The sequence below is a fragment of the Aphelocoma coerulescens genome, chromosome 21 (genome assembly GCF_041296385.1).
Source record: "Aphelocoma coerulescens isolate FSJ_1873_10779 chromosome 21, UR_Acoe_1.0, whole genome shotgun sequence".
Classification (NCBI taxonomy): Eukaryota; Metazoa; Chordata; class Aves; order Passeriformes; family Corvidae; genus Aphelocoma; species Aphelocoma coerulescens.
Window position 1 is genome coordinate 1,887,156 of NC_091034.1, and position 23,432 is coordinate 1,910,587.

At 52.1% G+C, this 23,432-nt stretch overlaps 3 protein-coding genes across 5 annotated transcripts; 1 reads left to right on the forward strand and 2 right to left on the reverse strand.

Moving 5' to 3' along the window:
- Positions 1-292: 292 nt before the first annotated feature.
- Positions 293-1,918, reverse strand: LOC138121433 (phospholipase A2, membrane associated-like). Its single transcript, XM_069034937.1, has 4 exons — positions 1,882-1,918; positions 1,024-1,168; positions 685-791; positions 293-438 (listed from the first exon to the last, which is right to left on the reverse strand). The coding sequence occupies exons 1-4, from the start codon at positions 1,916-1,918 to the stop codon at positions 293-295; spliced, it is 435 nt and encodes a 144-aa protein (XP_068891038.1).
- A 4,493-nt stretch (positions 1,919-6,411) lies between these two features.
- Positions 6,412-13,252, forward strand: UBXN10 (UBX domain protein 10). The gene is made up of 2 exons (XM_069034936.1): positions 6,412-6,450; positions 9,182-13,252. The coding sequence occupies exon 2, from the start codon at positions 9,187-9,189 to the stop codon at positions 10,039-10,041; it is 855 nt and encodes a 284-aa protein (XP_068891037.1). The 5' UTR covers positions 6,412-6,450; positions 9,182-9,186; the 3' UTR covers positions 10,042-13,252.
- LOC138121430 (ATP-dependent RNA helicase DDX19B) lies at positions 13,250-23,128 on the reverse strand. Of its 3 annotated transcripts, XM_069034932.1 has the most exons (12): positions 23,009-23,128; positions 22,027-22,075; positions 21,611-21,664; positions 20,597-20,732; positions 18,724-18,816; positions 18,031-18,133; positions 17,380-17,494; positions 17,046-17,223; positions 16,420-16,657; positions 15,268-15,430; positions 14,482-14,673; positions 13,250-14,063 (listed from the first exon to the last, which is right to left on the reverse strand). In XM_069034932.1, the coding sequence occupies exons 1-12, from the start codon at positions 23,063-23,065 to the stop codon at positions 14,002-14,004; spliced, it is 1,440 nt and encodes a 479-aa protein (XP_068891033.1). In that variant the 5' UTR covers positions 23,066-23,128; the 3' UTR covers positions 13,250-14,001. The 3 variants fall into 3 exon arrangements, with proteins under 3 accessions (XP_068891033.1, XP_068891034.1, XP_068891035.1); XM_069034933.1 differs by lacking the exons at positions 21,611-21,664; positions 22,027-22,075; positions 23,009-23,128 and adding an exon at positions 21,263-21,362; XM_069034934.1 differs by lacking the exons at positions 21,611-21,664; positions 22,027-22,075; positions 23,009-23,128 and having other exon boundaries at positions 18,724-18,812; positions 20,593-20,680.
- Positions 23,129-23,432: the final 304 nt, after the last annotated feature.

Genomic DNA, 23,432 nt, shown 5'->3' on the forward strand with positions numbered 1-23,432 from the left:
CTTACAGGAAAACGCCACGGAGAACCAGTTTGCATCCCTTTTATTGTATCTCTTTATTATCTTTGCTGGGAAATAAAATCAAGAGAGGAGGAAGGGACAAAAAAGAGGACGCTGGTGTGTCTTTCCAGGAGCTGGTGGGTCTCCATCCATGGTGTGTGTGCCCTTCTCACCCTGAGCAGCACCTCACAGGGAGCCTCGGGGGCTCTGCCTTTTCTCAGCCCCCAACCCAGGCCTTTCTTGCTGGGGTAAAAACCAGCCAAAATCTGGAACTCTGTGTGCCGATTCCCCCTCCTCAGCACTGCAGCTTGCTTCCTTGGCATTTGAGCTTGAAGTAGAAGCGGTAGGAATTGTTGTAGGAATGCAGGGTGCTCGCGAAGCACGAGGCCACCGCGGTGTCACACAGGCAGGTCTCTCTCTCGCACCAGCTCTGCTCGTCACCTGCGGGGGGAACACGGAGCCCTGCGGCGGCTTTCCCGGCCGGAGGCATCGGGGGAAGGGGAAAGAGCAGCGTGTCCCCGTGCTTGCCCTCCCCAACCTGCCCACATCCTCAGTGCCCATTTAATTATCCCAGGCGGCCGGGAATGGGGCTGGATTCATGCAGAGGATGCTCTCCTGTGTGCCCTGCTCCGGGGATGGGGTGTCTCGGGGAGCAGTGCTGCTCCGCACTCCCCGCTCGGTACTCACTGCAGGTGACGTGCCCGTCGGTGGAGGAGAAGCTGTACGGGGTGATCAGGGGGCTGCACTTGCCCTCTCTCAGCCTCCTGTAGCAGCAGTCGTGGGCTTGGCAGCACCTGCAGGGACCCCACGTCAAACCGCGGCCCCCAAACCCTCCCTCGCCACACCTGGAGGGCAGAGGAAAGTCCAGCCTCAAATTTAAGGCGACCAGGAGGAGGAGGAGGCGGCAAGGCAGCAGCGGGACTTGGCTGGGAAACGGTGCAAACCCCACCCAGGGCTGGGAGGCTGCCAGTGAGGGGCTTTTAGGGACCGCAGGCTGGGAGCGGTGATGCTGTTCTGGGTACTCACCGGTCAGTGGGATCCACGGGGGTCCCGGTGCCCCCGATGCCGCAGAAACAGCCGTACCAGCTGTAGGACAGCAGGGCGCTCTTCCCCGTGGCCACCCTGATCATCCGCTCCAGCTCCAGGACGCTGGTGCCAGCCGGGAGCAGCCCTGCGGGGGCACAGGATGGGCTCGTGCCGGAGCAGAGCGGGGAGCCCGGTGCCATTCCCTGCACCTCGCACCGGCACGGGCATTAAGCTGATCTGGCATTGCTGGATATGTGCACTTTCAGGGCTTGAACCATGAGAAGCTTTATCCCCCTCCTCCAGAATTATGGAATCACAGAATCATGGAATGGTTTGGGTTGGAAGGGAACCTCAACGCCCGTCTTGTTCCACCTCCTGCCATGGGCAGGGACACCTTCCACCACTGTCCCAGGCTGCTCCAAGCCCCGTCCAACCTGGCCTTGGACACTGCCGGGACTGGGGCAGCCACAGCTCCTCTGGTCAGCCTGTGCCAGGGCCACCCTCACAGGGAGGATGGCTTTTACAGTCTGGCTTTTACAGCCTCTGGATTTGGTCTGGCACGAGATATTTTGCCCTATGGACTGGCTCTGCTGTGCTGCAAACTGCAATCCTCCATCACCAGGATCAGCCATGGGCTTGGCACAGGCAGGAAAGGTGACAACAGGCTCCAGGGCCTCCCAAAATAAATATGGATCTCAGCATCCCAAAGCCTCCCCATGACAAAGCCCTCCAGGACTGCAGCACTTCTACACAAAGCACTAGAGAGAAACAGCCAGATTTAAAAAAACCTGAGTTGTTCACAAAGACTTGGGGTTTGTACGTGGATCCCGGCCTGGCCAGGGACAGCAGGGCACTTACCACAAGCCAGGAGCACGGCAAGGAGGAGATTCCTCATCCTGGGGCTGCCCTGGAGAGGGAACAACAAGGACGGGCGATGAACCGGGGGCAGGACAGAGGCTCCTCCAGTGCCCCCATGAGGGGCATGGACCCAGCTGGGCGCACCCGGGCAATGCCTCAGGTGACAGTTGTGTCACTGTGGATACACAGCATTGTAAGGCATCACCGAGTGAATCCTGACGGTTCTTTATCCCAGTTTTGGGATGTGGCTCCTGGCAGGGACGTGGTGGCTCATCCTGCCCGGGGCTGGTGGAGCAGCTCAGGACCTGCAGCCCTCCCCCCGTGCCCTGAGCTGCCTGCTGAGCACCAGGGCAGTGAAATCCCCTCTCCTTACCCCACCCGGACCTGCAGCTCCAACGCCGCCGGCGCAGCGGGGTGGGTTTATATGTCTGCGAGGCCCACCCCCTCCTCTATCTGTGCTGACGGCGTGTGTCGTTCCGAGCTGGGCTTTCCTGGAACAGGGAGCAGATTCCCATCCTTCTCTTGCCCAAAACCCACGAGTTTTCCCACAGCAGTGAGCACCAACACTCCCTCCATCATCTCGCTCATCCCTGGGCACGAGGCCGTCTCCATCCCTGTGTGAGGCCAGTCAAGGCCTTGGCCATGGTTTTAAAATCCATGGGATTTGGTGGCTGGAGAGATGGGATGGATTTACATCCAGGATGGCACCTCAGAGGCTGTTCAATCCTTGTTCCAGGTTTAGAGGCAGCACGTTGGGCTCAGTGTTGCCTTGGCTTTGCCAACTCACTCCCTGAAGCCTCAAAGATGATTTCACTTGGCTCCTTCCTTGCCACCACCTCCCCAAATCCATGGCTGCATCCAAATCTGGCCTTGCCAAATTGCAAGGGAGAGAGCGAACACCAGGATTGCAGTTCCTGGGTCTGCAGTTTTCCTGTCCTGCCCTCAGGTTTTCCTGTCTACCCAGGGGGCAAGGGGTCTGTGGAATTAAACCACCAGCAGCAAAGGCTGGAAAAGCCATGGAAACCCGACTTGGAATGCTTTGGGAATACAGTTTATTTAATTACCATAAGCCAAACATGATACAGAGACACGGGGGAGGCAGAAAACCAGAGGAGATAAGGAACAAAAGCTGCTGTTTTCCCTCGAAACAGTGGGGCCAAGAGCAAACACAGACACAAGCGCGGGTATCGGGCGATATGCAGGGCCCCACCCTCAGGGATTACCACACTCCTGGGGAAGGGAATTCGGGTTGGGAATTGTGAAGAAATGACTGAAATGACTGCTCTGGAGTCAAGAAGAGAAACTTTTGTTGAAATTCCCAAGGGCCACCAAAACTGACATGGAAGGGACTTCAACCTCTTGGCTGTCCTCCAAGGTGGCAGAGCTCTCTGTCTGTCCCTGGGTTTTCCTTCCCTCTAACCTTTTATTTCTTGCTGCAAGTGGAATAAATCCCCATCCAAGCCTGTTAAGGATGGGCAGCAACCTCTCACCTGCCTCCCCACTCGCCATCTGCACAAGAAACCACTCCAAAATGCCACAATGACAACCCCAGCCCCTGCTTTCCCCACCTGACTTTTAAAACCATAGCATCCCTAATAATTAATTAATCAATCCCTTTCCCACCTCCTCCACAAAATGCTTCCATTGCAGAAGGTTTCCCCCACTGTGGTAGTCATAATCTGTGCTGCTCCTGCTTTGGTGTTGCAGGCCCTTGGATTTGGGGGGAAAATCTGGGGGTTCGCTGTAGAGTTTGGACAAATTTGTGTGAAAAGCATTGTCCAGAGATGTAAAAGGAGAGCAGAGGGCTGGGATCACATGGATTTGGGATCCACACATGGTTTTAACTGAATCCTCTCATTTTAGGCCCTCCCTCTCTGTGGAGGATCTCAGGGGAGCACCCACACAAAGCTAAACCCTGTCTTTAACTAACCCACAAACTCGAGGGCTTAAAAACCACCTGTGGAAGTTATTATCCCACTGGAAATGTGGAACTTTTCAGCCTTCAGCCTATGGAGCAAGCAGAGCCGGGTATCACCCACCCATCTGTTTGTTCAGGGCCCTATTGAGGTGCAAATACCCCTTTGTGCTTTGATCTGCAACGCGCCTGTTTTCCCAGCAGCGTTGCTACACATCCTGGCCTGCGGTGAGCTGATAGGAAACTATTTCCCTAATTATTTTATTTATTTTCAGTGTGCAGGTTCGCCTTGATCCTCCCGCCCCGCAGGGTGGGGACCCCAAGTTTATGGTGGATATTTATTGCTTGTTTCTTGCTGCCTTCGATGGGCATCTGTTAGTGGGGGCTTGAAATAGGAGTGGGTTTAGAAAGGGATTAACGGGGAGAGATGGGAAGGTCGGTGTTTTGTGGGGTGTTCCCAGAAGGAAAACTGACTCAGGGATCATTTGTAGTCGGGGGGATCAGGAGGACTCCCCCTCCCTCCCAGCTGCAGCTTTCCCAGCACAAACTCCCCCACAAGAGTTGTTTTAGGTCCCCACGTGATCTTGTGGGTGAAGTGTAATTTTTTAAGGTGTTTTCATCACAATTCGTGAGTTTGGGGTTTATTTGTCTGGTTTTATTCAGCGGTCACTGAATAATGTCACAGGGAGGTTAAACTCTGTCTTGGTGCTCCCATCCTGCTGCCTTTGCTCAGGACGAGCTGTAACGCCTTGGTTTCAAACCGCTGGGGTTCAACCCCAGATTTGGGTATTTAAGCAGGGTGACATCATTGTGGTTTTGCTTTGGGTGGGTTGGAGGAATGAGAATTCCTGAAGGAGGGCTGGGACACCCCGGGTTCCACAGTCACCCGCGGGTGGAGTTTGGGAGAGGCCCCTGAGCCACCCCTGCTCCCCCCTGAGCCACCCCCTGCTCCCCCCTGAGCCACACCCCGCTCCCCCCTGAGCCACCCCCTGCTCCCCCCTGAGCCACCCCCTTTGTGGTGGGCGAAGCCCCCGGAACCTTCCCAACGTCACGGGGCTGCTCCTGTGCCATGCCGAGGCCTGAGGCCGTGTCACGGCCCCGTGCAGAGCCCACAGCGGGTCACGGCATTCCCTGAGCCTGGGGACGTCCCCCGGGACCACACTGGGACATCCCAGCCGTTCCCAGCCCTGGTTCCATCCACCCCGCCAACAACATCCTGGTTGTTCCCATCCCTGTATCCACCCCGGGACATCCCAGCTGTTCCCAGCCCTGGCTCCATCTCTGGATCCACCCCGGGACATCCCGGCTGTCCCATTCCTGCCTGCTCCCATCTCCGTTCCCATTCCCATTCCCATTCCCATTCCCATTCCCATTCCCATTCCCATTCCCATTCCCATCCGTTCCCATTCCCGTTCCCATCCATTCCCATTCCCGTCCCCATCCGTTCCCGTTCCCATCCATTCCCTGTTCCTGTCCCGTTCCCGTCCCGTCCCCGTTCCCGTCCCCATCCGTTCCCGTTCCCATCCATTCCCATTCCCGTTCCCATCCATTCCCATTCCCGTCCCCATCCATTCCCGTTCCCATCCATCCCCGTCCCCGTCCCTGTTCCCATTTCCGTCCCTGTCTCTGTCCCCGTCCCCGCCCCGTTCCCGTCCCGTCCCCGTTCCCGTTCCCGTTCCCGTCCCCGTTCCCGTTCCCATTCCCATTCCCATTCCCGTTCCCATTCCCATTCCCATTCCCATCCGTTCCCATTCCCATTCCCATTCCCATTCCCATTCCCGTTCCCATCCATTCCCATTCCCATTCCCATCCGTTCCCGTTCCCATCCATCCCCGTCCCCGTCCCCATCCCCGTTCCCATTTCCGTCCCCGTCTCCGTCCCCACCCCGTTCCCGTTCCGGTTCCCGTCCCCGTCCTGTCCCCGTTCCCGTCCCCGTTCCGGTTCCCGTCCCCGTCCGGTTCCCGTTCCCATTCCCATTCCCGTTCCCGTCCCCGTCCCCGTTGCCGTCCCCGTTCCCGTTGCCGTTCCCGTCCCCGTTCCCGTTCCCGTCCCCGTTCCCGTTCCCATTCCCGTTCCCATCCCCGTTCCCGTTCCCGTTCCCGTCCCCGTTCCCGTTCCAGTTCCCGTTCCCGTTCCAGTTCCCGTGCCCGTTCCCGTCCCCGTTCCGGTTCCCGTTCCGGTTCCCGTTCCGGTTCCCGTCCCCGTTCCCATCCCCGTCCCCGTTCCCATCCCCGTTCCCGTCCCCGTTCCCGTTCCCGTTCCCGTTCCCGTTCCCGTCCCCGTTCCCATCCCCGTTCCCGTCCCCGTTCCCGTTCCCATCCCCGTTCCCATCCCCGTTCCCGTCCCCGTTCCCGTTCCCGTCCCCGTTCCCGTTCCCGTCCCCGTTCCCATCCCCGTTCCCGTCCCCGTTCCCGTTCCCATCCCCGTTCCCGTTCCCGTCCCCGTTCCCATCCCCGTTCCCGTCCCCGTTCCCGTTCCCATCCCCGTTCCCGTTCCCGTCCCCGTTCCCATCCCCGTTCCCGTTCCCGTCCCCGTTCCCGTTCCCATTCCCGTTCCCGTTCCCGCGCGCGCCGGGGGGCGGGGCGGGGCGTCGCGCGCGCCCGGAAGTGCCGCTGTCGCCACGGCAACGGCGTCGTGCGGCGGGCGCGGGGCAGGTGAGGCCGGCGGGGCCGCTGCGGGACCGGGGCCGATGCGGGACCGGGGCCGGGGCCGGGGGAAGGACCGGGGTCTGGTTCCGGGTCTGTGGAGCCGCGCTCGAGGGCCGGGCTCTGCCGGCGGGGCTGCGCTGCTGCCGTGGGGCCCGGCTGTGGCCCCGGCCAGGCTGTGGCACTGAGGGCTCTGCCTGGGGCTGTGCCAGCCCTCACCGGGACAAGGGGCAGCGGGCAGGGACTGATGTGCAGGAAGTTCCACCCGAACATAAGGAAGAACTTCTTTAAACACCTGGAATGCATTGCCCAGAGAGGGTGCGGAGTGTCCCTCACTGGAGATGTTCCGGACCCATCGGCAGAATCCTGTGTGCTGTGCTCGGGCTGACCCTGCTGGAGCAGGGAGGTGGCACCAGATGAGCTGCCATTGTCCCTTCCAGCCTGACCCAGCCTGTGATCCCGTGCTGTAGGTCGGGGGTGGGAAGTGCCCATCTCCCAGGCCCTGGGGTCATCGTTTTGGGGGCACCTGTGGGCACAGCCCTCCGTGGCTGCGGGTCCCCATCCCACCCCTCAGCAGACCGCGTGTTTTCAGCCTCTCCTCTCTCACATACACCGTGCTGGGGCGGTACAGACACTCGCGGAGGGTCTCACCAGGGCTTTGCCAGGTTGGTTGGTTGGGGGTTTATTCTTGGAAGTGGCAGCGTCACTGGGGATATTTGTAGGTGCTCCCGTGTGCTTGGGAGTTCTGCCTCAGTGCGTTGTTGCCTTGGAGTTCATTTGTTAGCGGCAGTAAAGGGAAGGCACAGCCCCCGTCCCTCCCACAGGCTCCGGGGAGACTGGGGTGGGTCACCTGGGCGAGTGTCCCTGTCCAGCTCCGCTGGAGGCTCGGGACGGGCAGGTCTGTCAGCTGGGGCTGGGCAGGGTGTGCTGGGACTCTGCCTTGGCCGTGCTGAGCTGGAGGAGAAATCAGGTGTTAAATAACAAACACATTGCTGGCAAAGTGCCACAGGGGCTGTTCCCTCTGTTAGTTTGGTTTAGAATAGAACCCCAGAAGGGGTTGGATTCGAAGGGAACCTAAAGCCCATCTTGTTCCATCCCCTGCCATGGGCAGGGGCTCCTTCCACTCTCCCAGGCTGCTCCAAGCCCCAATGTCCAACCTGGCCTTGGACACTGCCAGGGATCCAGGAGCAGCCACAGCTTCTCTGGGCACCCTGTGCCAGGGCCTCCCCCACCTCACAGGGAACGATTCCTTCCCAATATCCCATCTAACCCTGCCCTCTGTCACTGGGAAGCCATTCCCCCTTGTCCTGGCACTCCAAGCCCTTGGAAAAAGTCTCTCTCCATCTTTCCTGTCAGCTGCCTTCAGGTACTGGGAGGCCACAGTTAGGTCATCCTGGAGCCTTCTCTCTCTGGGCTGAACAATCCCAACTCTCGCAGCCTTTCCTCCCAGCAGAGCTGCTTCATCCCTCTGATCATCCTGGTGCATCCTCTAGACTCTCTCCAGCAGCTCCATGTCCTTCCTTTGCTGGGGGCCCTTGAGCTGGAGGCAGCTCTGTAGGTTGTTCTTCTCCCAGGACTGCTCTTCATCCCTTCTCCACCCAGGTGTGCCTGGGATTGGCCCAACCCAGCTGTAAGGTTTTGCCCTTGGCTTTGCTGACCTCGGTGAGGTTTGCATTGACCCGCTCGCTGCTGGGGTGACAAACAGCAGCCGAGTGTGACTGTGTCATTTCTGGAGAACGCCAAGCAATCCAAGATGACCTTTTTTTGCCCCCTCAGTAAATGCTGCCATGAAACCCACAGGAACAGAAGATGAGGTTCCCTGTGGCACTTCTCCAAAGTGTTGTTGTGAGGTTGTGACCCCATGGCCGGGCTGCCTGTCCTGGCATAGCCGAGTGCTCCGAGCGCAACTTCCTTTGGGGAACATGCAGCAGATGTGGAGGTTCTATCACAGAACCATGGAATATCCTCAGGTGGAAGGGACCCACAAGGATCAGAGTCCAGCCCCTGGCCCTGCACAGACACCCCAACAACCCCACCCTGGGCATCCCTGGCAGCGCTGTCCAAACGCTCCTGGAGCTCTGGCAGCCTCAGGGCCGTGCCCATTCCCTGGGGAGCCTGGGCAGTGCCCAGCACCCTCTGGGGGAAAAACCTTTCCTGATATCCAACCTAAACCCCCCTGCCATTCCCTCAGGTAAATCATTCACTGTTAAGCAGCTTTTGGTCACAGGAGAGTCAGAACAGGTTTCTGTGTATTGAGTCAGGGTTTTTCAATCTCAGTGGTCTTGAGATATCTCTAAAATATGAAGTGTAGTCAGTCTTATCCCAAAATCCACAACGGGAACTGAACCTGCCACTGCAGGAACAGTGGAAAGGCCAGAGCTGTGCTCGGAGCTTCACTCATCTCCTGTTTGCACTGAGTTTCCAGCTTCAGAAGAAAATAATTGTTCTTTCCATCAAAGGAAAGAACATTCAGTGGCTAAGGGCACAACCTCCCAAAGCTCTGGGTCAACTTTCCACAATTCCTGCCAAAGCCAGTCCCTACAAATAACACATCTCCCCCCCCTCTGTGACTCAGCCCTTACTGCACCACAGGGTTGCTGCCTGCCCACGCCGTGATACCCCAGATTTATTCTATTATGACCTGACACGCAGCACAAGGTGGGAGTCACAGGGAGATTGAACTTTTCTAGAGTCTTCCTGGCCAGTTCCTGTAACTTTTCCCTCTGCTCCCGGCCTGCAGGTGCGATGGCCACAGCGGCTTTCCTGGACTTTGCACCAGCTCAGCTCTGCTTCCCTCTGGGCACAGCCACTCTGCCGTGGGCCAGCACTGTCACCATGCACGTCACCAGGCCCAAATCTGCCAAGGGACAGAGGCGAAGCATGAGCCACCCTCAGGGCATGGAAGCCTGTCCGTGCCACGTGCCGGCAGCCTCTCCTCGGGAATTAGTGAACAGCCGGAGAGCATCACTCACAAAACCGGAGTTCCCACCCAGCCAGGTGTCTCCTGAGAAAATCCCAAAGCTCCTGCAGCAAGTGCCTTTGAAAACCTCCTCGTCCCTGAACAAGTACCGGGTGCTCCCCTCCATCGTCCGGAAGGGCGCAGGGAGCGACGCCGTGGAAGCGCTGGCTGAACGGACCAACCGGCTGGAAGTGAGTGAGGGGCAGGAGGACGCTTCAGAAGGCATCAAGACTCTTTCTGGAGAACAGGGATCTGCCAGCACATTGTCAGGAAGTGACATTCCCACTGAGGGCAGCTCACACATGCACTGTGCCCCCGAGCAGTGGGGACAGCAAGCGAGGCACGAGAGCCCTTGGATGTCCCCTGCAAGCCTGGAAGAGCCGCACGTGCTGCTCGCTGTCCGGTCTCCCTCTGGGCAGAGGTTTGAGCACCACTTCAAGCCCTCTGATAGTCTCCAGACAGTCCTTGCTGTGGCAGGACAGAAACTTTATGCCAACTACCAACACTGCAGCATTGAAACCATGGAAGTGCCCCGGAGGAGCTTCTCTGACCTTACAAAGTCCCTTCAGGAATGTGGGATCCTCCACAAGTCCGTGCTGTGCATCCGACAGGACGAGCAGCACGATGCAGCAGATCTTTAGGCACACAGAGATGCCTTGGGTTGTTCTGCCCAGTGAGGTGCATTGCTGCTTCCAAAAAACTGAGAGTCTGATGCTTCCTGTGCCTACTTCTTTCTCTTCCATCTCCCACAAAATCCCTGTGAAGCGGAGTTATGGCTATGTCTTGAAATAGTATTTCAGATGCATAAACCTGATTGAGACAGAGCAGCTTGAGTCGAAGTGCCATCACAAATTTCTGCCTCAGCGCCACCAACCTTCAGCCTTTTTGGTTTGTTGAAGTTGCTGATATTCTTTGAAAACTCAAGTTTTCAAGGCCTTTCCCCTTGTCCTTTTCTATATTTTGGGAAGGTACCACTTCTCTGAATGCAGAAGCACCATTTGGGAAAGTAGAAACAGAACTGGTTTAGCTACAGGACCACCTTCACTAGCTTCTCATTATCCTAAACATCTTCTCAAGAGACTGAAAAGGCGATCAAACCCCAAAACCATCTGGAAATAACAGTATAGACACATTAATGGGTTATTGTGAAGTATTAAATTGCAAGAGTGATCGTAAAATACCTGTGAGGGCTCAGGTCTTTCTGACTAACCTCAGTCCAGCTCTTAACTGTGATTAAATCATCTTTTTAAGAACAAATAATTATTATTTTGGCTGTCTTGAGGAGGATTTTCTCCATAGCTTTCCTTCTCTTATTCGGCTCATGTGATCCATAGGTAAGAACAGATGGATCATTAAGGGATGTTACAGATAATTCCATTTAACACCTCTACACTGAAGCGAGTTAGTCCGAGAAGCAAGTGCTGCTTTGGGAATTTTTAAGTAAGGTATTAATGGGATTTGACTGGGAATTGGCTCAAGGAGTAAGCCATGTTTTACTAAACCATCATTAAAAGGCTGGTTGGGTGCCTTGGCAGGTTTAGGCAAACACAATGTGCTTGTGCTAAAACAAGGAGAAATACCTCCTAGTTTCTGATGGCATTTCAAAGGCAATAATTTTTAATCTCCTTAAAGTATGAACCACTTGCCACACAGATGAGTGAGTTTAAATGTTTTGAGGCAAACCCAATTTATTTCAAAGCTCAGTGTAACTTGCCAAACCAACTCAGCACAGGAGCAGAAAGCTGATGCTGGCACTGGCTACGTGTGGAACCTGATGCTAAATCAGTGCAGAGGGTCCAGCAGCTTTGTAAAGCCAGTACCTGATGGAACAGTGGTACCTGCTGCTGTCGGTGATGGGAATCGCTCAGCAGCAGTCCCAGATATTGAAACACATGGATGCCTTCAGCAGAGCCACCAAGTATTTCATTGGAGAAAGGATCATTTTCCATGTTCCTTCAGTGTTAGGTAGTTAATTCCCTTTCTCTGCCTGTTGTCTGTACTGTGTTACTCCTACATTTCGGAGCGTTTCCATCCTGTGTTAAATAAAACCTTTTAGGCTGAAACTTGAACGTCAGATGATTTACGTGAGCTGAGGTTTATCCATCACACCTGCTCTTAAGAAACCTTTAATTCCATGGCAAATGCTCAGGGGCTGCACAAATCGGCCTTTGGATGGTCAGCTGCCCTCTACAACCACCCTCCTGGAGTTTGGATCTGCATCCCGTGCTGGATGCAAGATTGGAGCCAAGGAGGAAGCACTTTGGATCAGAGACAAGCTGGGGACCACCAGGCAGGTGTGAGAGCACAGGGGCTCTGAGCAAGAACAGAAGAGTCAGACAATTCAATAACTTGGCTCACAGTGGACTTCTCCTGCTGGAGGATGTTCCTCCTGGATATCTAAGATAAAGCTGGATGAGTTTGGTTCTAATCACCTCACTAAGCCTACAGCATCTCCAAAGATGGGCAAAAAGTATCAAGTCTTGATCTAGGCAAGCACAGCACAGGGAAAACACCTCTTTTCTCCCTCAGTTCTCCTCCTCTTCCCTTCACAACTGTTCTGGGAAGATTTTAGCAGCAACTCTGCCAAGTCCAGAACAAGAAGCACAGGGGGGAAGAACAATGTTTATCTGACCTCATTTATTGTGTGGCATCATTTAACGGCCTTCTTTGTGGGAATCTTTTAAGAATTTCAGCATTAAAATTCAGTCTGTTACAGGATGAGGAGGTCACAAATACAAAACGTACCAGGACTTTTGGCTGGGAATGTCCTTACCTGAGGCTTTTTAAAAACACCAACAAAGTATTCAAGCAAGAAGTCAGCACAGGGATTGTTCAGTATGTGTTCTTTAATTCCAATTAAAAGTACATTAGAAACAGCACACAGGACCAGCAGCAGCTTCCATGACAATTCAGGCCAATACTCTGCTGTCACCAGGTCATTCAGCTGTACTAGGAAAGTAGGTGATTAAATCAAGTCTTCCACTCCACACGAAAGCACTCACTCACCTGCCACTTTAAATAGGATTCCAACAGAATAAAAATAGATACACCCCAGAATACAAAAAGTTTAATTTTAAGCTGGTTTTTTTTTTTCTTCACTAAAGCCTTTATACAAATTGATAAAAGGGTGCACATTTCCTAAAATTTTAGGTACATTTTAAATGAGCCTTTTTTTACTTGGTAAAAGGATCCATGTTCCTGTCTTTGAACAGAATATGATGGCCAAAATTGCAAAGAAAACAATTCAGTTTAAATTTACAATTTATACATTTGTTTTGACATGATTCCCACACTGAGTAGCAGGCCCATGGCTGCTCACGCATGTCCCATTTCCCCCCAACAAAGAGCTGTGCACCCTAAGTTCTGGTTCAGGAGCCTCCTTCTCCTGGAGACAGGGCTGAGGGAACAGCCCACAGCTTCCAGCTGTGTGCACCAGAGTGCTTCCAACACACAGGTGTCATCCTTCCTTCTCCAGGAGTTGTGAATCCTTCCTTCTCCATGGAACACCCTGGGGCAGGGACCAATGACCTATTTTGCACTATGGAGCACTTCCCACCTGCAATTTGGCTGAGCAATTTAACTCAAAACTCTGGTACTGAAACATACTGTAACAGGTAAATTCGGTGTTTTAAGGGTAAATTCTTTTGGTCAATCCAGGCTATCATGATTTTTTTGTTTTTGTTCTTTTATTCCTGTATCTGATGGGTGAAGCCCAACAGCTCTGTACATTATCCATGCTGAGCTTCACAGCACGGTGCATTTAATCACATGGTGAATTTAATTCACAGAGGTGAATTTAATCAGACAGTTCATTAGTACAGTTCCTTTCATACTGCCCCTCCCACCCCACCCACCCACACCGAAGCCAGGTTAAACACTTGGGATGAACTTCTGTAGTGTCACCACCACCCACGTCACGGAGAGCGGCCATCCCAACAAATCCAGGACAAAGGAAAAGAAAATACTGCCCAGCAAAAGCAACACGGCACCTGTGTCTGTGAGGAGGAGCTACTGGAGACATCCTCAGGACAATTTATGGAAGGAAAAGCAGGGCAAATCCACCAGGAAGCCAGAAATGAGTCTTAAAGAGCTCAGGGGAGTGCCAAAGAGAAGGACATCCTAGTTTGTACAAGTTGAGTATTTAGCCAAAAACCAGCTGCCTTGTTTGGGGCTTTTGGTTTTTCTTTTTTTTTTCCTTTCCTAATGTCCGTTATATATTCAGCTGTTGAATTGAAACTGATCAGGTTAATGCTGCACATTATTCCAATTAAAGGCAAGAATGTTTTTTTTTTCTTTTAAAATTTTAGATAATTCCCTATTGCCTCTCTTTTGGCAAGTGTATTTCTCAGAATTCCAAAGATCATCCCATTTTAAGGCTAAACTAAGAAATGTTAAAAGCTTCTGTAAACATTTCCTCTTTCTCCCCATAGTTGCACAATTTGAAGTCCAACTGCAATTTTGAAAATGAGGTAATTTTTGTGTACTCGTATCTTGAAGAGTCCTTTTCGGGACAAGCCGAGAGGCTGTGCCAATCCAAACGCTGATCCAATTGTAGTGGGAGAGCTTCCACAGCAGGGCACACACCAGTTCCAGCAGCTATTTCAGTTATTTATCTTCTCAATTTCATCCAAGTCGTCAGTATCCAATTTGTTTATCTTTTTGTCTGGGAAAGAAGAGAAATAAGTCAGATTTTGTAACACTGAGCAGAGAAGGGAACGCTGCTCTCCCCAGCTGGACCTCAGCTCTGCTTTATCAGGGAATGTTCAGTCAGGTTTTAAAAACACAAATTAAAACTGTTTCCTTTTAGCAAAGGCACCTCTGGGTACTCCAGTGTTACCCACCCCTGGAACATCCACTTCAAGGACTACCCAGGCAGCCAGCAAACACAGCCTGATTTATTCTGCTCCTGTCACAGGCAGCAGGTCACAATCCCAAGTGACACTACACCAAACACCTCTGCTGTGCTCCTCTGCCACCTGCTTAAGGCTCCACAAACACTGGAGACCTGCTCAGCATCCACCGAGTCCAATTCTGCAGCAGTTCAGCAGCTCAGAGAAAGAAGAAAGCCTGAGGGTACGTACTGAAATGTTCCTGGATTCTGTTGAGAATGTTCATGCTGTGCTTGCTGTCCACCATGTTAATGGCCAGCCCTCGCTTGCCGAAGCGGCCGGTGCGGCCGATCCGGTGCAGGTAGGTCTCGTTGTCTGGATTTCCATCCTTGTCCACAGGAAGGTCAAAATTGATAACAACAGAGACCTGCTCTACATCGATCCCTGACAAAAAGAAAGCATCGGGTTACACAACTTCACTTAAATCCTTTTAGAGTAGGAACAGCCTCCTCAGACTCTGAAATGGAGCTTTTCCACAATATTCCTACAGGGTACTTGGAAATAAAACCTGTTGAGCTGTTAGAGAATCTCACTGAAACAGCCAAAGGCACTTACGTATTTTGGAAACACTCTTCCTCTGCAAAGCTCTAAAGACCACTTGTTTTTTTCTAAGTAGGATCCTGTCTTAACTGTCTAGGATGTCAAATTACACCACAAATTCCTACTGGGACAGTGAACTGGATTTTCCTATTTTCAGTTTTCCGTACTTGGGCACCTGCTCACTGCAAACCCTGAAGGTCAGCAAGGGCAAGGCAGGCTTGGTGCCAGATTCTCACAGGATGGACTTGTCCATCTCAAGCAGCAGGGAACCAACAAGGAATCCTGTGTTTGCCCACAGGCACACAGTGTAAGGACACCAATTTCTCCCAACTGGAACCCCTGAGGAGGCGAATTCTCCCTGCGAGCTGGCCAGGGGTGTGTGTTATCTTAGGGAGTGCTGCTTCCAGCCCTCCCTGGCCCTGGTCTGCCGTGTCCTACCTCTGGCACAGACGTTTGTGGTCACCAGCACCTTCTCCTTGCCCTCTCGGAAGCGCTCGATCACGGCAGCTCTCTGCTCCACCATCATCTCCCCGCTGAGCAATGCCACCTGATGGCCCTCCCTGGACAGCTCCGCCGCCAGCCACCCCGCCGTCTTCCGAGTCTGGAACACACAGCCAGCCCCACATTTGGGAGGGGGTTTTAATGTTGGAAAGCAGCAAGAAACCTCTCTGGGGGCCCACTGGAAGCTCAGTGGCTGCTCAGTTTTTGTCCCCGTTACAAACTGTATCAGAAGGAGGACAATACACCTCTGCCACCACAGGAGCCCTTGATTAATAAAGGAGATGTTTTCTTTGTGCTCTGCTCCTTTGATTTCACCCTTCTGGAGACTGACATTACACATGTACACTGAAAACTCCTGAAAATTGTCACAAAACCACAACTACTCAGCTTGGAAAACGGCAGGGTCAGACCTGAACGTAGCTGTGAAATCCCACAGAGGCTCTGCACAGCCTTGAATTAAACAGTTCCCAATTATGATACAGTTTTTTGAGCTCCAATTATGTCTTTACACAGCCTAAAAGCAAACTGCTGCAGCAGATTCCAAACACTTTCATCCTGTCTGTCTCATTTTGGCTGGCTGTTCTGTGCTGTCAGCACTGATTTTTCCCTAAAAGTTATTATGGTGGCTTCCAGAAAAAGAAAACAAAGTCAGTGTGATTCACAGTGAGATCCCAGAGGTGTATCCTCAATTACCCGAGGGAAGTGGAGTCCCAGGAACAGCTCTGTATCAGCTACAGAAGCAAAAGACTTCCCAATCCCTCATTCTGCCCTATTTTCACCCATTTTCCAACCCCACTTTTTTTTCAGTAGTTCAGAGTTTTGGAAAAACGTGCATTACTCTGATCTTTGCTTCAGAGGACTTCAGGGATAACAACAACCATTCAGGAATACAAAAGTCCAATGCTGCCTCCTGGATGGACAAACCCAGAGAATCAAACCAGCCAGCGCTAACATGGCTTTCAGGATTTCAATCCAAGACGGAGCCAGAGAAGCCACAAAGGGCAATTTTGTTCTCACTTTCTGGCTTGGTTTTGGCACTAGCAGACATAGAGGGGGTCACTAGGACTGACGTTCCCTGGAAGCACTCACGTGGCAGAAGATCATGGCCTGGGCGATGGTGATGGCGCCGTAGATGTTACAGAGGGCCCGGAACTTCTCATCTCTGTTATTGCACAGAACATAATACTGCTTGATGGTGTCCAGGGTCTCCTCCTCGCGCTTCAGTTTGATAATGTTTGGGTCAGGAACAACTTTTTGAGCAAACTTCCACACAGAATCCTCAAAAGTAGCTGAGAACAGGAGCATCTGGCAGTCCCTGGGAAGCATTCTGAAAGAAAGAGAAATAGGGAGGGTTCTCACACAACACTGTCATCTCCTGATAGCCTGATGGAATTCATGCTACGGGCAAAGGAGAACCATAACCCTGGAACCAGTTATTTCAGTGGCTGGAAAGATTAATACCAATCTTACCCGCCCATGATCACTCCCTCATGGACCACAGGCATCCACACTTGCCTTCTTAAAAAGGAATAAACCCTGCTCCAGGGACAGGATTTTTATTCTGTAAGGAAATGAAACTGCTTGTCATCCCCTCACATTGTGCCTCTATTAACCACCAGGACTAGAGCTGATCTGTCATTTAAATCTTGTTGCTTCATCAGTGAGGACAGAGGTCCTGAGTGCAGCCCCGCTGTGCCTGTGGCACCGGTCTGTACCTCTGAATGCGGATGCTCTGGTCCTGGTGGCCCTGGGTTGCGATCATCACATCCGCCTCATCCAGCACAAACACCTTGATCTTCTTGGGATCGATGAACTTCAGTTTGGAACACCAGTCCAGCACGGTGCCGGGTGTGCCGATTACGATCTGCTCCGAGATCTTCTGCCCCCTCTCCACTGCCGAGACAGAAGGAAGGGCTGCTCTAGGGTGGCTCTGCAGGCAGGGAAATGCTCTGGCCCTCTCTGACCCAGCTATTTCACCACCTGGCTGCTCTGGTGCACCTGAGGAGTCTCATTCTCTCATTCCTGCCTGTAATGTTTCCCCTTACTCACGTTTGTTGCCTCGGACAGCGTACGCAAGTTTCAGCTCTGGGTAGAAGTTTCCCATCTGTTCAATCACTTTCCCTGTTTGAAGTGCCAGCTCGTATGTTGGGGAAAGGCACAAACACTGGAGGAACAGAAGGATAACGAGTGAGATGATCAACATCCAGGACAACACTATCATACTTGCTTTTTAAAATCCTTGTTGAAGTTTTCTTCAAGATGAACAGGCAAGTGGCTGAACAGTTTCTCAACCATTCCATGAGGAAATTGGATTTAAAAAGTCCCTTCTGGGCATTGTCTGCTCTGTTGTCACAGTTACCTTCTCTTCCACCCCAAACCCACTTACCCAACACTCTTCAGGCTGCACTATTTCTCTGATTTAAGTCCTCCCAGAAAGATTTAACTCCTCACAGAACAACGGCATCCTGTGTGATGCACAGGAAGGATTGACAGGAACAAGCTTTAAGCACAATCCACATCTTTTGCACTGAAGGCATTTTGATAAACCCCCAAACCTCCATCCCCTTTAAAGAAATAACGCCATGGCCCCATCAAGCCATGAATTTACATCTGAAGGCCTCCCAGCAGCTCAGGCTCGTCACTAGATGGCACTGCACCACCACGGAACGCCCCGAACCAGCCACATCCCACAAACTTTACCTGTGGATACTTGTTCCCAGGCTCAACCCTGCTGAGCATGGCCAGGACGAAGGCAGCTGTCTTGCCAGTACCAGACTGCGACTGTGCGATGAGGTTCTGCGGGCTGGGGGCACAGCAGGCACAGCTCAGAGGGTGAAGCACCACGGTGGCATTTGAATCCTGTCACATTTACCCCTGCTCTGGATCCATGGCCAACCTGACCAGCTACACTCCATGGGGCAGGAATTACTTCCTGCCCAACACTCCCCTTCACTGTGTCTCAATTATGAAGATTTGGAAGCAGAACTGTGGTTATCTCTCAGTAGTTCCCATTTCAATCGTCTTCCCCAGTGTCTCAGTATCATACACATTCCAGCTCAGGGTTGTGGAGAGGAAAACCAGCACCTCAGCTACTCCCACCAACCTGGGATTTCTGAGCTATTTCCTATTATTTCTTCCCAAACGAATGAGGAAAATGGGAATGCCCTCCCAAACAGCACAGCACTGCGTGTTCAGTACGAGACCTAGGAAAAGGACAAATCCAGGGCTGCTGTCACACAGTTAATAACCACAGAAACACCGTGGCATGGGAACCCTTTCTCCATACCCCAAGAGTTTCTCCATCACCCTCCTCCCAGCCAAAATCCAGGAGCAGCACACTGAACCTTTCAAATCCTTCTATTCTGGGAGGGAGTAGGAAGAATGTGTACGTACGGTTCAGCAAGCATCATGGGCAGGGCATTCTCTTGGATCTTAGATGGTCTGTTGAAGCCCATGGCATAGACTCCTTGCAGGAGCTGTGGCTTCCTGAAAAGAGAAATTTTTATATTGAGACCTATTAAAGTCCGTTTAGTTTTCATTTGTGTAAAAAAAAAGTGAGAAAAACCCTTGAGAAGATGACCTAGAGCTGTCCCTGCCACAATCCCACCTGTGAAACAACTGTGGTCAGCATCTGGAAGCACAAGTGACAGCAGAAGTTTGGAGAGGAAGCTTTGGAAAAACCCCTGGATTTAATAAGTCAGCCTACCTGTCCCAGCTCGAGGGCAAAGCCTGTGTCTAAGGCCAGCTTGTTCAAAGCAGCTTTTCAGACAATCCAGGAATCCCAGAGCAGAAAGCATTAATCCTGTCCTTCAGGCCAATCCCATTTCCTCAGCCATACCTAAGCTTGGTGCCAAAATTATCACTCCTCGATGACTCAAACACAGGACAAAGCGATCTCAGTACATGAGGAACAGGATGAAGGGATCATGAGATCATTGCAAGGACTTCAGGAAGTCGTGTGGATTCTCTAATACAACTGAGCGAAGCTGGCTCAGGTAAATGCTCAGTTTGCTGTGACTACACCTTGTGATCGTGGGTGCAAGCCAGCCCTCACACCCAGAACTGCATGGTGACACTGCTGGCCAGCAAACTCTCATCTACTGCTTTCTCTTGAGGGAGCTTTCTACTCTCAGCAGACACTTGTGTAGACAAGGAGACCCCAGAACAACCTAAATCCAGGTTATGGTGCTGGAAGCTCTCAGCTGATGACCCCCGAGTGCTCCCTGGAGGCTGGGAGTGCTCTCAGAAGGGCTCTCCTTTCAAAGAAGGTTACAGGTCTCCTGCCTGCATTTCCCACTGCAGTAACTCCCTATTCAGCACAACGGGCTTTTGCAAAAATCCTGTATTACTTTCCAACGATGGCTGGAACAAAAGCTCTTTGAAAACGTAACCTTGTGCTGCTCCAAGCAAGGACAGACAAAGCCCAACTGCACCAGTTGCCAAGGATACCCCGAGTCATAACAAAATGAAGACTCAATTAGGCTGGCTGTCCCTGTCATTAACTCCCTGGGATTGTTTGCCTTTCGAAACACAGGAATTAGTCTAACAGGCACTGCAGGACCTCAGCTTCTTTTTGTAGACATTCAACCACTAACACTAACAAAGCAAAACATCCTGACATTTCAAAGGGAGAATGCTCCTTAGCTCCCATTGCCCTGTAGAGCTTGTAGAGCAACAAACCTGAGATCAGTGTGAGCACAACAGTCCCAACAGGACACACTCTTCAAAATATATCCATCTGTCATGCCTTAAATATACTTATCATCACTTGAAAGCTGCACTGGTAAAGGTTTCCAGTGGGAAAGAAGTCAGAAAAGACTGGTCTCTCCAATACATAAATCCAGTATTGCTGGAAAAGATAAGCTTTTCCCTTTGTGCTGTCACTGCTGTTGTTTCAGATGGAAACCCCCACCAGGCACCCAGATAAACCAACTCTCCTTTGCATTTAAATAATACAAATGATACTCATTTATTAATGACACCTTGGCAGTAACCTGAAACACAAACCCATGTACTTTTGAGTGGTGTCTCCTATGCAACCAGGGAATTTTTCAGGACGTGAGGAAAGGTTCCAACTACCTGATGGGCTCCAAACTCACACCTGCTCTGGTAGTTTTAGTAGAACTGCTCTTCCAGAGTTTACTAATAAGGCTGCCCACAACAAACTGAAAAATACAATTATAAGGGAGCCTATTTAATGTATCTGATCCCAGGATTTAACAGCTCCATGCGGAGAAGGTTCTGGCTCATCCCAGCAGGCACTTACAGGCGCAGCTCCTCGAAAGACTTGACGGAGTAGAGGGGTGATGTGGGGTCCCTCTGCAGCACCTCCACCTGATTTGTGGTGTCAACCAGGTTACTGCGGATCAGCTTGTTCAGTAAGGACTGGGCAGCTCTGTCCTCTAAGAAAGGAGGTGGAAAACATAAATCCATCAGTCACAGCCTGCTCCAGGTCTTGCTCCCACTGAACTCCTGAGCCAGTTAAAAGGGACAAAATCCCTCCAAATACTGAAATTCTTCATTAGAAGAATGTAATGGCTTGAGGAGCCCAAAATTCCTGGATGAGACATCAAGAGATCCCAGAGATTCCCCCTTTTAATACCCAGGAAGACAAACCAAATGAGCACTGTTCTAAGGAGGCCTTTAACAGATCCAGATTTCTGCTTATTTAAGATTATTTTAGCTTTAGCATCTACCTGGGACAGTGTAAGGCTGCCGCAAGCCTCACTCTGACATGTGGGCACACACATCTTAGAGTTTTATTTTTAAGGAAATTTTGAGGATAAATGGTACTTCAAAAGATTCCAGAGCTGAAACACAAGGGCTGAGGATAAGGGAGATCCAAACAAGGTTAAACTGCTGCACTCTGGGGTTTTGCTGCTAGATCTGCTCCCTAAAACCACCTTCTGAAAGATTTTGAGCCGTTACCCACCTCTGAACAGCCACTGCATAAACGCAACTGTTGGTTGCTACAGCAATCCCAGCTCCAGGTTATCCAATTGCTCCTGTATCCAGTCCTGCCTTGAGGATACTGCTATCCCCTTATTTCTCTCCACTCTAATCCAGGAGTCTCCCAAGTTATTACAGGACACAATGCCTTTAAAAGTATTTTGGAGGAAGGACATGTCTTACAATTAAGTCCTTGGGGCAGGATACAAGATCAGCGGTCCTGAGACATAAGGCAGACTTACTTTAAGCATATATTAAATCAATATAATCACAATTAATAATGATATTAAATTAATTTCCTTGCCAAAGCTTTTTTCAGGAAGGCACTTACCCTTCTCCTCATCCTCCGTCTTCTCCACATTGTCATCTGCCTTGACAACGGCACCTGAATTGGAACAGTTTTGGGGGGCACAGGTGAGGTCAGGCCTCAGGGACAGCCCACACCCCCAGAGCTTTGAAATATTGTGGGAAAAGCTACAAAACAGCTCATTTTCCTGAGGAGAACTGCCCTGCTCCATTGCTGTGCAGAGGAAACCCAGGCTCCAAGTGGAGTTTAGCAACCCCACCAATGGATTCTGCTCACACAGCTCCCTGAAGACACCACAATATTTAGTCTGTGCTGCTGCTTAGTCTCAGCTCTTCTGGAATTTCATGATTTATCAGGAATTTACTTTGTCAGCAGTGCTCTGGACCCCACAGGGGGAACATTCCACCCTTTCCAACCCCATCTGAGCAGCTGGAACTCACCATTGGCATCTGGTTTGGTTTTTTCATCCTTCAGGTGTAAAGTGCTCAGCTAGAAATGAGGAAAAACACAAGATCAGAGAAATTCAAAGGCTCCCTATATTCTAATTCCAGCCAGGAAAACCTAAGCTTTGGATTTATAAAGTACTGCACAAACCCTGCTCAGCTGGAAGGGATGAAGATACAAGAGGAACTTGATTTCAAGAGTTTTAATACAACTATTTCTAAGCAAGAGTTTTAACACAAATACAAGTTTTTATAAGCTGTAAGAACAACACAGAGAAGGGGTTGTTTTCTGTCCTGTAGCCTCCACTCCCTAATAGTTCTGCTGATGGAAAATGGGAGAAAATCAGCATTCCATGATGGAAACAGGATCCACGCACAGTCCTGGCCAGCACAAGCTGCCCCAGGATGAGTTTGTTTCACCACCTGAGATGTGAAGGGAGAGCAGCCCCGAGGGTCTTCCCCATATCCAGGGGCCCAGTAAGGGTTCTGTGCCCAAGCACAGTGGTTGAGCAGCTCAGAAAAAATAGAAAACAATTCTTTTGAGGCACAAAGTTGCATCTTTTCATTAAACAAATATGAGAGAAAGAGAGAATTTTTTTGGATGCTGGAAGACAGAGCTGAGGCTGGGTGAGTGCCTGAAGCGATGCAGTGTCTGGATGGAGGGTGAGGGGGACGGCAGGGACGTCTCTGCCCTTTGGATATGCAAAAAATGGATGAAGGAGAAGAAACTGAAAAAATAATGGTAAGTAAAAAAAAAAATTAAATGGGGTTTTTGCTTATAAAAGAAGAGCCCAAGCCCAGGGACAACCCGATACCCCGGGCCCTCCCCGTCCCCACGGCAGAAAATGGGGCGAAAAAGTGTTTCCCCGATCGCTGTTTTCTGTGAGGAGGCGGCGGGGGCCGCGCGGCCCGTGGGACCCCGCGCCGCTGGACCGGGCCGGGCCATCCCGAGCCCCCGCGGGCCCCGGCGCGAACTCACCGACTCGGCCGCCGCCTCCTGCTCGTCCACGGCCAGGGCCCACGAGTCGGTGGCCATGGCCGGCCCGGGGTGGCCGCAGCAGCCGCGATGGCGCCGGGCGGGAGCGGCGCCTGCGCGCCCGCGGCACCGCCCCGCCACCGCCCGGACCCGCGAACCGCGGCCGCGCACGGGCGTTCCGGGGGCAGCGCGTTCCGGGGGCGACGGAGAGAGGGGATGGGGGGGCTGAGGGGTGAGATCGGGGGGTGTCTGAGATGGGGGGGAGGTGGACACGGTGTGGGGTGAGCCCTGTGTGGGGCCGTGAGCCTTGTGTGGGGTGGGGCTGTGAGCCCTGTGTGCTCTGTGGGGCCGTGAGCCCTGTGTGGGGTGAGGCCGTGAGCCCTGTGTGGGGCTGTGAATCCTGTGTGGGGGTGGGGCCGTGAGCCCT